Source organism: Fundulus heteroclitus, chromosome 3, assembly GCF_011125445.2.
Source record: "Fundulus heteroclitus isolate FHET01 chromosome 3, MU-UCD_Fhet_4.1, whole genome shotgun sequence".
NCBI classification, from domain to species: Eukaryota; Metazoa; Chordata; class Actinopteri; order Cyprinodontiformes; family Fundulidae; genus Fundulus; species Fundulus heteroclitus.
The window spans coordinates 44,390,811-44,404,523 of NC_046363.1; the positions used below are offsets into that span (position 1 = coordinate 44,390,811).

The 13,713-nt window shown below is 40.8% G+C and overlaps 2 protein-coding genes across 2 annotated transcripts in view; both read left to right on the top strand.

Moving 5' to 3' along the window:
- LOC105922890 (dromaiocalcin-1) overlaps nt 1-6,784 on the top strand; it is a 10,142-nt gene extending 3,358 nt beyond the window's left edge. Inside the window, exons 3-6 of the mRNA XM_036135490.1 lie at nt 3,561-3,755; nt 4,129-4,283; nt 4,397-4,512; nt 5,378-6,784. Of these exons, the coding sequence (XP_035991383.1) occupies nt 3,561-3,755; nt 4,129-4,283; nt 4,397-4,512; nt 5,378-5,522 (611 nt within the window). The 3' untranslated portion in view covers nt 5,523-6,784. The remainder of the gene's footprint in view (nt 1-3,560; nt 3,756-4,128; nt 4,284-4,396; nt 4,513-5,377) is intronic.
- Nucleotides 6,785-7,685: 901 nt separating this feature from the next.
- On the top strand, nt 7,686-12,809 carry LOC105922893 (tetraspanin-13). Its single transcript, XM_021314398.2, has 6 exons — nt 7,686-7,864; nt 10,194-10,361; nt 10,454-10,534; nt 11,838-11,951; nt 12,035-12,148; nt 12,230-12,809. Exons 1-6 carry the CDS (start codon nt 7,802-7,804, stop codon nt 12,302-12,304), a joined length of 615 nt encoding a protein of 204 aa, XP_021170073.1. The 5' UTR covers nt 7,686-7,801; the 3' UTR covers nt 12,305-12,809.
- Nucleotides 12,810-13,713: the final 904 nt, after the last annotated feature.

A 13,713-nucleotide genomic window follows, 5' to 3' on the forward strand; every position in this document is an offset into this window, starting at 1 on the left:
CGTGTGCATGAGGTTTCTAAGGACGGCCAGCAGAGGTACCCTCAGTGCATCGCTGTAGGACAGCTGAAGTCTTTTCACACTTGCCTTTTTATAGTGTGAGCACAAGTATACAGTATATAAAGTGTTACGCTATCTGCTTAAAACAGAAATAATTTTTTACTTCATCTGAGCACAAACTGAATTTACGTGTGAGAATGTAAATTCTGAGCGAACAACATACAACGTTGCTAATCTCACCATTATCTGTCAGGCCTGCAGTGATCAAAGGACCACAATATTTCACTAACTATATTATCTGACAGTTTGAATACTGGAGATTCTAAACTTTTATCCTCTTTAATTCTACAGATTAAAACAGCACTCTTATCTGCTTTTATCATTATGTCATGCTCTACACCAAAGTACTCAGCAGCTTTTGAAGAGCAGCACTTGATGGACTAAAAACCACTAAAAACCATCTGCATACATAATACGATATATTATCCATGTGGTATTCTGTTTATTGGTCCGCACAGTGGCCACATCTCATCCCTATGGAGCTGCTGTGGGAGCAGCCTGATCGTGGGAAGTGTAAGAAGGGACCATTAAAGCAGATTAAATTGGTTTAAATGATTAAAGGTCTACAAGGTTATGATTGCTTTGATTAAAGACAAAATTATTATTTCAAGTATAAATCTTTATTTCTGTCCTTGTCAATGTCTTCACTATGATTTCTACTCATTTTGCAACATTTCCGATTTTCTTAGAAGTACATGAAAATGTTTGTTTAACCCCAAAGTTTTAATGGGTGGTTAAGGCGCCACATCGATCACAGCAGCCGTCTTCTGCTGCTTATCAATGATCACAATGTCCGGTTGGTTGGACATTTGCCGTTACCATTTAGTCTGTTTGTATCTGGAAGTCCCACAGGATCTTAGCTCTGTCACTCTCCACCACCTTGGGGGGTGGTTCCCATTAATACCTGGGGGTCTCCAGTTGGTATTCTGACAGATGTGTCTGTCGACTATACCAGCCCCATGGTTATGGCGTTCCATGTATTCGTTCCCTGCTAGTATGTCACACCCAGCTATGAGATGCTGGATGGTTTCTGGGGCCTCCTTGCATAGCCTCCACCTGGGATCTTACCTGGTCTGGTAGATCTGGGCCTCTTTTGCCCCGGTGCTCAATGCCTGCTTCTGTGCTGCCATGATCAGAGCTTCCTTCTCGAGTCCATTGCCTCTGCGCTCTGAAAGACCTACCCAGTTTACACTACCCTTTTTTAACCGTGCCGAGACCAGTCCGAGCTCAGTAACTGAGATAACTATCGAGTGTAAATGGAACGCAAACTGAACTGAACCGAGCCAGACACAACCGGACCGCGCTAAATGCAGACCAGTTCCATGTGTGGGCTCGGCTCGGTTTTTCAGTGGCACGGTTCTCTGATAACAAAGAGTGCATGAGCAGACCGCGTCATCTCCTTACAGCCAGCTGACATTTCAGACATTCATAATAATACTAGCTTCCTTACCGTGCCACACGATTTCCAGAGATGATTCTGCTTAGCAGTGTGATGAACCTCAGCGTCTGTCGTTGTTTCCTGCGTCTGTAAATCCTGATTAGACGTTCGTTTGTCTTATTCACGTCCCAAAAGCCGACTCCATCAAGTAAATTCACCAAAAGTTGTCGTCTCGCCTGACTCTCCACAAAAAGCAATTATAACCAAACATAACTTCCTGAATGTTACGGGCGCCGCCATTTTTATTTGTTTGATTTCCTCCTTCAATCCCAGACAGCAGTAGTACCGCAGATCGTCACTAGGAGGCGAGGAAACCAAGGAACCGAGATAGCGTGGTCTGTAAGTGGTCGTCAGAACGAAGCTCGGCTTGGTTAACTGATCCAAGCTCGGACCGAGCTCAGCATGGATCGGTTTAACAAGGGGAGTGTAAATGGGGCTACCGTTCGTCATCAAAGTGTCCTGGTTCCTCAACACTTGATGCAGACCTTGTTTTACCCGGCGACATCTGAGCTTGTGTGAGTCTCTGTTTATTCGCTCTCATCATGAATATGAGATAGGCAGTTAGCCTCAATGATAATGCCCAAAGACCAACACTGGGTGATGTTATAAGCCCTCTGAACTTGGAAGCAGGTCCATTTAGCGTCAGCTATCCTGAGGCTAGATGAAAGTCCAGAGAACAGGCTTGGGTCATGAACGGGGGGTCAGAAATAGGACAGACAATTCAAAGGCTTACTTTGCAAACAAAAAAATATGCAGAAAGCATTTTCATACTTGTAAGCAGAGAGATAAAATTTTACTGGAAGACTTTAAAGACAGAAATTTAAATCTGAAAAGGGAACATTTATAAATAACGCTGGCTAGACTAAAAACACATTAGCATGTTAGGCGGTGGAGCAGCGGTGGAGCAGCGGTACACCAGGTGACCTCAGTCCTCGTCGCAGGTTTGAGTCCTGGCCCATGAACCATCGCCGCATGTCCCCCACCTCTCTCTCAGCCACATTTTCTGTCAGCTTACTGTAAAAAAAGGCAGCTGGTGCCAAAAATTATTTAAAAAGTGGAAGTCAAACAAATTGTATTGAAAACCGTGTTAAGAGCTTGACTGATCAGCGTTGTGTCTCTCAGGTGGAGCAGCGGAGGAAGCAGCAACATTCTCTGACTCTCGACTGCTGTTCGTTTATTTGGGGATTCTTTGCGTCCTGCTGGTTGTGAGCATCGCCATCATTATCTACAGTGAGTTCATCTCAATGGAATAAACTTCCTTTAGCTTCTTAAATAATGATTTTATAGAGATTAAAGACATTGGGATGCTAGTGTCCACTTTTTACAACCTCCAAGACACTGAAGGACGGTCAAGTCAACTTAACGGGCCAAACTTGAAACTTGTGGAGGTGTTAAAGTTTGATATGGAAGAAGCTGGTCTGTATATCTGAGGAGACGTACAGGGTCTGGATAAGAAGGGGATGACCGGGTATCCTGCTGAGGGTGCAGCAGATAAACTTACCCTTCACTTAACATCTGGCTTCCTTCGTGGAAGAGCTCAAACCCTTCTCCTGCTCCAGGCAGATATGCAGAAGATCTTCTTTGTAGTTTTGACTCGCTGTCTGCTAACGGAAAACCCAGACTTCACATTTAAATTTCCCAATGCAGTGATTTGGATCACAGCGTTAAGAGCAACAAACACAGATTGCTTCTACCTTTAATTATCATTTAGGTCTCAACAACAAACTGTAGCAAGAAGCACCAATTTTGTCAACTCAAAATCAAATTACATTTTATTCAAAATGCACATTTGACAACTTTCTATGGACTATTATCCAGCATACTCCATGCAGGAGGCCCCCAGGCTGGGATTCAAACCCTCAACCCTCCTGCTGCAAGGCAACAGTGCTACTGTTGCGCCACTCCAATGAGAAAACAGTTACATTAAATAATAAAAATACACTGACTTTTGGATCTATCCTAAAACTTTCTGGTTTCCTGAAAAGGTCTGAGAGAGAAACTGAAAGTGTTGATTTTTCTCTGCTACAAATAGATTTAACAACGTTCTAACTTTGTGTGTTTTTAGTCAGCATGACGATGATCAAGCAGCAGGCAGAAATCAGTGACCTTTCCACAAAAAACCAGCAGCTGACTGTAGAAAGAAAGACGATGGAGAACCAGACAGAGGAGCTGAGCCGAGAGAGAGATGAACTGAACCGGACCTTTCAATCCATCCTGACCTTCGACACCTTTCCTGTTAAAGACTTCTGCCCAGACAAAAGTGATTCCTTTTCTACATCAGCCTAGAACTTCTGGAGTTATTCATTTTGTTGTTTTGTTTAGTCTTCAGTTAGATTTTTAACACATTGTTACCACAGGCAGGCTGTTGAAGGTTTTGATTTCAAAGATTATTGTTTTTAAACGGAGAGGACCGAGGATGGAGCCCTGTGGGATACCATCTCTAACTGGAATTGTAGCTTAATACGATTGATTCACAATATTTTTGAATTACCTTCAATCCATGAAGTCTTTGCTTAAGATTTTTTACCTAAAACATAAAATGTGTACACAGTGATTGTATTTAGGTTCTTTTTTTTTTGGCATTTAAAATTATTTTACCGTGTTTTCTGATCTTTCTTTGTGTTTTACCACAGAGTGCCAGCCCTGTCAGAAAGGCTGGAAAATCTTCCAGGAAAAATGTTACCTTTTTTACGACGAACGAAGCTCTTGGAAAACGTGGAGGGAAAGTCGGGCGTACTGTCAGAGAAAAGCAGCAGATTTGGTTGTCATCGATGATCTGCAGGAGCAGGTAGAGTCGAAAGACACCTCGACGCTAAAAATATACATTTAAAGCAAATCTAAAAGTGTCTGTGTAAAATGTATGACTTTAAATAAGAAGGTTTATGAAACATTTGCTCACAGATGTTTGTCAGCAATCACACCAAATACTACTATGATAAGTACCATGGATACTGGCTGGGGTTACGAGAAACTGACAACAACTGGATGTGGGTTGATGGACGTGATGACACTCTGGGGTAAGAACTACTGTGTCAAAATATACATTTAAGTAAAAATGCAGATGCATTACACAAGCTTGACTAGTTAAACATACTTAGTGAATACAGCTCCTTCCAGGACTTCTTCTAACACTTTGTGAGCAAACTATAGCTAAATTTTGTTGTGCTTTTTGGTCAGTAGTGAGTCTCTGAGTTCAGGCATGGAGATCTTCAGCATTCAAAACTGAAGCCTCAGTAGCTGCTGCCATCAACCAGGTCTTGCTGCAGGTCTTTCAGTCAGTCAGTCAGTCGAGAGGGTTTGACCACTTTCCTCCTAAAGGATCGCGGAGTTTTCTCTTGCTGCCACCAGGGGGCGCAGCCTCTGGCAAATTTAGTTTTTTTTATCCAGCTGTAAAACATTGGGGGTCTTTGCTGTCTTTTTTAATTTATTTCCTGGTTTGTGCAAAAAATTGACTTCTCTGAACCTTCTGGACGATTCCTTTGATTTGGAAATATTTCTGGCCTTCATTGGATACTTTCTTAAAAGCAGGAATATTTATTACGTCTGGATAAAATATATTCGTTTAACACATTGTAATGGAATTTATGTAATCAAAACATATTTTTAAAACTATTTTTGCCAAAAAATATCTAATTTCTCATTATTGTTGAATAGTTTTAGATCCAAGTATAAAAACAAGGGAATTTAAATCTTAAAAATAACTATGTGCAACTACGTGCTACAACTAATATTTTATTATTTGAACTTCTGTTCAGATCTGGGGGGGTTTTTCATATGGTGGCAGCAAAACATTTAAACACTGACTGTTTTCAGTTTGATCTCAATGAGCAGCATCAGTTTAATTTTATCGATGTTCTGAGCTTGATATTTCTGTTTTTAAAGGTTCTGGATGAAGGATGACTTTGGTTCTTCAGGTCCAGTTGTACTGCTGATCCCTGGGAGAAACCCGACGCAGAGCTGGGACAAAGCACAACAAGACTTTAAGAACAAATTTATCTGTGAGCGTCAAGTTCTGCTAAAGTCCTGATAAATAACAATGTTCTCTTTATATCTAACGCAGGAATACTCAACTTTCATAAATATTAACAGAACCTCAGCTGTTGAAACAACTGTCTTTCCCCTTTCTGGTAAAGATTTTCAGAATTTCAACATTTCCTCTACGCTCTCGTTGGCAAACAAATTTCTACTAAAACTACCTGCTCATTTTGCATGTGTGTGTGTTGGCAAGGGTTCCTCGTGACTGTTAAAGTCAACATCATCATTTAGGTTCTTTTTTTTTTTTTTTTTTTGCTGTCTTATTAAATGTAAGGCCTGATGAATTCTTTATTTCTCTTGCCACCAGTAGCTGCACATGTTCAGTCAAACATTTTCAGATAAAAACTAGATCTAAAGACTTGTGATTTCTGCATTTTTTTATTTCTTTTACTTATTTAATAAAAAAAACGGTTCTGGTAAATATTCTGTTTAACTCTTGCTGCAGTTCATCTTGCTGAACTTCTGCTCCTCCTGGAAGATGTCACATCTAAACATAGAAATAGCCATTTGGGTGTAGCTTTTATAAATGGAGAGTAGTAGGAAAAAGTAGCAAAGTGGGGAAAAGTGGTCATGAAGCAGCCTAAGCCTAGAGCAGCATGATCAAGAGCTCTGGATAATTGAACCGACTTTAGGTTTTATCCAGACTGGAGGTTTCAAGGCTGGTAATAAAGACAAAATAGTAACATATATTGTTTTTTATGCATTGGTCCACAGAGCAGCAGACATTAAGTCACTCAGGGGACCTAAAGCTATTTTGGTTTGTAATGTTTGCAGATTTTCTGCTGCAGTACTGAATTTCTTGCGTCACATAGATTTTTCTTTTTGTTTTGTTTTTTTTGCTCTTGCTATCCTGTTTTTAAAGTGGAAACTCTTTTAAGACTAAAGGTAAATCGCGTTTTAATTTTGTATTCGTTTGATATATCAATGTTTTCACTAATAAAGCATTTGTACCACTTACAATCGTGACTGTAGAAGAGTGACAAAGCTAGTGTGGCCACAAGGGGGAGCTATACATCATTTTGTCGCAGAGTTGAATAAAAGATCCCCTTTTACTAAAATGTTATATAAATAAAGACATTTTTTTTGTTTTGTTTGCTTGTTTTTTTTGTATTTATTGGTCATGGTTTTCCCATTTTTCTTTATATTTATTATTTTGATAAAGGCCTATATTTTAGTATGCAGCTATGTGCAGCAGTTTGTTCCAGCTGTGATTGTTTTAAAGAGCTTTATAAATAAAGTTTCTACAGCATGATGGTTTCCTGTCCTGTGTTTTTTTCATTCAAAACACAAACTGCTGTAAATTGCTCTTGTTGTCGTTCCTTCTGGTATTGTGCTGTTGTTTTCAGTACCTTCTACTGTTGTTTTGAATCTGATCAGGATGCCCCCTGTACCTCAGCCTGGGACGAGACCCCTGGGAAGACCCAGAACTTCTGGTACCATCGTTCCTGTCTGGTTTGGGATCCCCCAGAATGAGCCGGAAGCTGTGGCTGGGAAGAGGGATGTGGAGGGAGAATTGGAATTTTATTAGCTTTAATTTTGTCTTGTGAAAAAAAAAAAGTTATGTACCAACGTATGTATAGATAGATAGATAGATAGATAGATAGATAGATAGATAGATAGATAGATAGATAGATAGATAGATAGATAGATAGATATGTCTTATATGTCTCACTCTCTTAGCCAGTGTGGCCAGGGTAACAGGACAATAAAGAAGCTTTGAATCTATGCAATTACTGAGTTTTTAAACTCAAGGCCTTTCTTATTGATTTAGATTTATAAAATAGTAAATCAGTTTTAGTTCACTGCAGTATTCCCAAATATCTACTTTGGGCTCACACATAAACCTACTTTAATTGTTTTATTCCGTTTTAACAGATTCCCTTTAAAAAAAAAAAACTATTTCAAAACTCAGAAAACGCGCAGATGTTTCTAGAATGGCCTCCTGGGGTCAGAACTTGGTCCAAATATTTATTTCGAGAAAGAATTTCAAATCTTACATTTGAAATTCATTTAAATAAATAATAACTTTGGACATATGTGTTGAGGTGAGTGAGGATTGTTCAGAGTGATCAGAGTTCATTTGACGCTGGCTAATCACCTGCAGCAGGAACAAAAGGTGAGTCATGCGCAGAGTCCAGCTAGCCAATCAGCGCGCAGGATCTGCTCCGGGAAACGCAGTCGTTCTTTTTTTCCACCTGCGGAGCCTGAAGGCGGACAAACAGCTGCTACACCTTCTGGATCTGAGAGGAAGAACCCGGGCGCACAGCAGCGATGGTTTGCGGAGGATTCGTTTGCACCAAAAATGCGCTTTCTGCGCTCAACGTGGTTTATGTGGTGAGTAACTGATGCGTTCGCGGCTCCAGAGGAGAAGGTGAAAGTGTGGGCTGGAAAATGGCAACCTGCCTGGGACTGGTCAGGTCTTTACTCCAAGGAGTCAAAAAGTTCAGCCTTCGCTGCTTTTTGTCTTCTGGTGAATTGACCTCCTGGTTTAATTCATGTAATTAAGTTCAGCCGCAGTTCTGAACAAAACCGATGAAACCTCAAACAAACGCAGCTGGTATCGACTTTAAACCCCAGCATATGTCATAATTAGGACTCCTAGAAGCCTTTTTGTTTCTGAACATGTTGTGTAAGTGAAGCAGAGCAGGAAACGCTCTTAGGGCTGACTCTAAAGGTCAGAAATTTAAAATGAGTGGATAGGAATTTCAAAAATAGCCTATCTATAAGCTTTAGTTTAACACAGGGGTCCCACAGGGGGGGTCGAGAGATGATCCAAATGACTATCAAAATTAAATTGAACGAATGTCCGGTTGTCTCCAATTGAAGCCTGTTGTCAGACCCGGATGTCTGAGAATCTGCACAGGCATGACCCAAATTATTAAAAATGTCAGAGATGCTTGTTTTAATATAGCAAATTTATGCCTTATCATCCTGGAAAAAATATTATTTTCTGTCGAAGATTTACAACTTTTTGACATCAGAAAAAGTTTGTTTTCTCACAACTTATGTGAAAATATTTTCAACAACTCTGGGCTTTTTTGAGGAAATTCACTTTTTTGTGGCCAATTATTTGTTTCGACTAATACAAAATTTTATTTTTGGTGGGGAATTTACAAGAATAAAAACCTAATAGCAGGTGTACATAAAATCCTAATATTATGAGAGTAAAGTCACACAGTCGTTTGCATAAGTTCTGACACTAGTAATAAAAAAAAACATTTATCATTTCCTTAATTGTGAAAATGATACCAAAGTATAACTTTACAAGATGCTCAACATTCCTCATTTTAACACGGAGGGGGGAGTTTTCATAAAATTACTGCTTTATTCTCACAACTTTATGACTATATTCTCCCAAAAGAAACTCTGATTCTCTCATCCGTTTTCTTTCTTGGCTGAAAATGAGTTTTCTGAAATAAAAGCAGAAACTGTTGTCTTCTTCTCAGCTCGTCCTGCAGCGATGCAGCTGATGTTTACCCACGGGTCTCTGGGGTCCTGCATGTCTTGGATTTAAAATTTTCCATTTTATTTAATGAGTTCAAGCAGAACGTCTGAAACGTGTAGGAATAAAATGCAGCCTCAGTTAAAGTTTTAGATTTTTGCCCTAAGCTTCTGTTTCTGAGAAGCAGCTGTAGGAGAGGAAACCCGGTTTGACGTGAGCAGCTGAAGGAGCCCATTGGGATTGATCTGATCTACAGTTTGTGGGACGTTATCCGGGTAAAAATGGCCTCCTGTTCATCCAGCAACATTTAATAACAGCCCTCCATAATCAGCTCTGTGACCATCCTTCTCAATGGAAAGGGGACGGATTATGAACATTTTTTGGGGGGTTCTTAGTTTGTTTCTCACCAATTCCCAGTGTTATGCTTTTGGTTGTAAAATGACATCCAGCTCAACACCAGCAGGATAAAATGCATCACCTGACGCATGGCTTACATCCATGAAGTATTTAAGTTAAATAAAGTTACAGAAGTAGCAGAAGATTATGTCCAGCTGACTGTTTCCTGAAACCGAAGGGTCAGCTTAATGTAGAAAGCATTTAAAAGTATAACTTAAGAGTAGATACATGTCTGGGATGTATTTCAGTAGGAAAATGTGTCTTTACTTCAATATTTTCTCATTTTTGTTTTACTATTAGTCTTTTTTTCTCTTTTTTTTTTTTTTTTTTGCTTTCAGGAGGTTCTCCTACAGACTATACAACTTTTCCCCCTTTTAAGTGGCTCGTCAGACTAGTTAAAGCTTTAACTAGTCTGACGAGCCCAAGGCGCTTCACGCTGCAGTCAGTCATGATGGCGGTGAGCAGCAGGCAATGCGGCTGAAGTGTCTTACCCAAGAAGGAGTGGTTGGAGTGGGGGATCGAACCGGCAACCCCCTTAACTCGTGCACCACTGTCACCCTTTCCTTGTAGAGGACCTTCAGGCCTGTTGAATCCAGCTTTAATGGCTCAGTAGTGATAATTTTATCGACTTAAAATGACGTTTCTGTAAACTGAACGTTTTGTACCAAAATAAGCTAAATGACAAACACTCTTCCTCATAGAAACTGCAGGATTTAGACTGAAAAGTTGGCTTTTAATCGAAGCTTTTTTTTTTTATCGTCATGCAGGAACCTGACATCTCCTGGCTTTGAGCTTTTAAAGCAGAACGCTCCTCTCTCCCCTCAGATGGTGAGTCTGCTGCTGATCGGCGTGGCAGCCTGGGGGAAATGGTTCGGCCTGGTGTCCAGCATCAGCGTGGTGGCGGCGGTCATCGGGGTGGGCGTCTTCCTGTTGCTGGTGGCCTTCGTGGGGCTTTGCGGCGCCCTGAAGCACCAGCAGGTCCTGCTCTTCTTCGTATCCTTTGACTTTGAACCCTTTCCGCTCGTCTTTAGAGCCACGTTTCCCTGTGAGCTTTCAGGAAAATACATTTCCTCAACCTGAACCAGTACATGGTGATCCTGTTCACGGTGTTCGTGTTGCAGTTCTCCATCTCCTGCGCTTGTCTGGCTATCAACAAAGACCAACAGGTGGGTCTTATCTGCACCATTTTTGTCATTAAACATATAAATATTCTCTAGTGAATTCAGTTATTATAGCGTTTGCTATAAGATTTATCTTTTTTCCCACCTGCACAGTTTCAAAGGTTTTTGAATTATAGTCCCTCTTGATATTTGTGGTTCTGCAGGAAGCGAATGAAGGCTTCAGTTTTATTCCAGATGATAGAAAACCAGGATATTTCATGTTTAATCAGCCTCTTTTAAAACGTAGATTATTAATCAGTTTAATCTATTTTTCAGCTGTTATTTATAAGAAATGGGGAGGGTGCTAACTTGTGAGTCCTTTCGGCTGCTCCTTTATTCAGGAGTCACCACAGCAGCACAACTTTCACAAAGACTACATCAGAGTTTTCTCACCTGATGTCTTTCTGGACTCAACCGGGATTCAAACCCATTTCCCTCGAGTCAAAGACGTGGACTTTGCCCGTTAAACCCCAGAAAGACTTTTTCATTTAAAACAAATGTAAAGACTGGGAATGCCAGAAGGCTGAGTCTCTGCAGAGCAAAGATGTTCAGAGGATCTTCAGATATGTCCTAAAGCTACTGGGCTGATTTTAAAACGACATTCCTTGATGATGATCTGCAGAAATTCCTGAAACCATTCGGTTTATCTGGAAGCGTTTCAGGGAGCAGCCTAAGGTGGCCGCTGGGTTCTCTGATCCCTTTGTCCAGCTCTTTAATAATCGTCTTTATTGGTCATTGTAACACATATTCCTGTGAAATGTGTTCTCCTGTCTCCTCCTTTAATCTGTCCCTTAGCCTCTTCAGACCAGCCCCCCAAAGCCATTTCTTTCTGAAATGTTGCTCAAAATAACTCTATTTAAATCTAATTTTATTCAGCAATTACAAACTCCATTTGAATAATCTCGGTTTAAATGTAGATAATCTGTGGCCAAGGTGCGGCACCCGGGGAGCTTTCGAGGACTGAGGGTCTTGCTCAGGGACTCAGAAGGGCAGACTGTGGGATTTGAACCGAGGAACTTTCAGCCTTCCCAGAGAGGTTCTATCTTGGTTTGGGCTTGAGTCAATCATTTCCAATTCTGTGATGGCATCGTTGATGCTGACAGGTCCAGCAGAGTTTCTACGGCTTCATCTGTTGCCTCGCATCTTTGCCAGGGAAGAGGCACCGACCTCCATCCCTAAGGGACATCGTTGGACCAATCACTGCTGAGACGCATGAAGACCTGTTTGCTGGAAGAATAGGCCCAAAAGACACCTGGAGGTGTTTGTACGGAGACTCGCTGACACTTTCTAAATGTCGTTTAACGTCCAGAACAAGCTGCTGGAGGTCGGCTGGAACAAGTCTGAGGTGACCCAGAAAGATGTGGAGAAAACGCTGAACTGCTGCGGGTTCTCTTCTGTCGACTACAACGGTTCCTGTCCCGCTGTGAGTAAAACCACTTCCTCCGCTCCTTTCTCGGCTGTATCTCGATCGGGGTTCTGCTGACGCTCACCTGGCCACCGTTTCAGGAGTGCTTCGCCAACCCTCAGACCTGCGACACCTGTTCCACCGCCCTGCAGAAATACGCCGGCGAGGTGCTGCGCTTCGTGGGCGGCATCGGCCTCTTCTTCAGCTTCACCGAGGTCAGTCCGCTGTCACAGATGTGCATAGTTGGGATGAAGTTCAGTTTATATTTTATAATAAACTTGTCCTGTGAATTCCAGATTCTTGGAGTTTGGCTGACCCACAAATACAGAAACCTGAAGGATCCTCGGTCAAACCCCGGAGCGTTTCTCTAACCGCTCGCCCCTAAATCAAACCCAACAACTGCACTGCTGAAGAACTGCTTAGATTTTTGTTAGACACGGTTTGTGGAAATGTCCGTCTGCTTCGATGTTAATGATTCACAATGTTAAATATGTTCAGCAATATGTTTCATTTGTGCCCAAACGGAGGATGAACTGCAGCATCTGTTGCGTCCATTTGTTCAATGAGACCGTACAGATAGAAAACATCCGCTGGATTATGAGGGTCACTTCTACGTATTATGGTTCACGTGGTAATTATATATCCTTATCAGTCTCTTTATTTAATGATGCACATCGTTTTGGTTTTTTTTGTTTTTTTTTTTTTTTTTGGAGTTTAAGGTGGAAATAAAGTTTGATGCGCAACGTCTCTGAGCTCAAAGTAGAATAAAATTCCTCTGAGTCTGGAAGCGGTGAAGATGTTCCTTTCTCTGCTGGTTTTTAAGTGATTTATTGTTTAAAACGGTGTATAAATAAAATGAAGACAAGAATAACTAAAGATCTGTTTGTGTTAAATGCTCTGAAGCTAGACCCTACCCTAGAAGGTCCCTGAAGTCGTGGATAAGAGGCTTCTCAAAACCCAAATCCAATATGGCTGCCATGTGTTTTTAAAACTTCACTTCTAATAGTTTATAATTATTTGATGTGCAAAAGTATAGAACATCTGATGCTGAACAAGTAGCTTTACTGTTTAAAATTGCAAAGAAGGATTAGCAGCCCAGTTAGCTTGTAATGCTAATAGCTAGCCTCCGAGTACAGGTGTTGGCATGGAGTCAAACTCGCAACTTCAGGGTGGTTTGGTTGGAAATTGGAGGGGAAATCATATCATGACTTTACTGAAGACACAAATGGGCCCATATTAATGTAGCAAGTAGAGCTTGTTCTGGAGTCCCGTCGTTTAAACCTGGACTTCTTGATGTTCCCTGCACTGAAAAAAATCCTTTAAGTAGTTTTTGTCTGAAGGGAAGAAATGTTTTTCTACCAGTTGCATTTATTTTAATGTTTGCATCATTAGCTTAATGGTTAAGAGAGTCCAAGAATCCAAGCTGTCTTACTTTTTTCCCACTAAAATCCTGCGTTTCAGATTTCTCTGAGGTGCAGTTTAAGGGTTTTCTCTATTTATTTATTTTTCTCTAATATCTAACACACAAATTGTATTAACATTTTTTTTATACAAGTTTGTTGCATTTAAAGATGGATATGTTAATGTTTCACACAAATTTCTTAAAGAATTTGTGGCTGTATAAGAAAATGCAGGGATGTCCTCCTTACACCCGGCTGTTGAAGTTTTTGTGTGAATGAGTCCAGAGCAGCTGGCCATTTCCATAAATGTGATAACTAACATATCTCCAGTCATCAGTGCAACGCTGCACTAATGACTGAAAAAGACATTTTAAACTCAA

What these genes read in the sequence shown, in the direction of transcription:
- LOC105922893 (XM_021314398.2), top strand. Translation starts at nt 7,802, where the DNA reads ATGGTTTGCGGAGGATTCGTTTGCACCAAAAATGCGCTTTCTGCGCTC. An exon ending in ACAACGGTTCCTGTCCCGCT is followed by an intron (nt 11,952 to 12,034) that starts GTGAGTAAAACC and finishes CCACCGTTTCAG; the next exon opens with GAGTGCTTCGCCAACCCTCA. An exon ending in TCTTCTTCAGCTTCACCGAG is followed by an intron (nt 12,149 to 12,229) that starts GTCAGTCCGCTG and finishes TGTGAATTCCAG; the next exon opens with ATTCTTGGAGTTTGGCTGAC.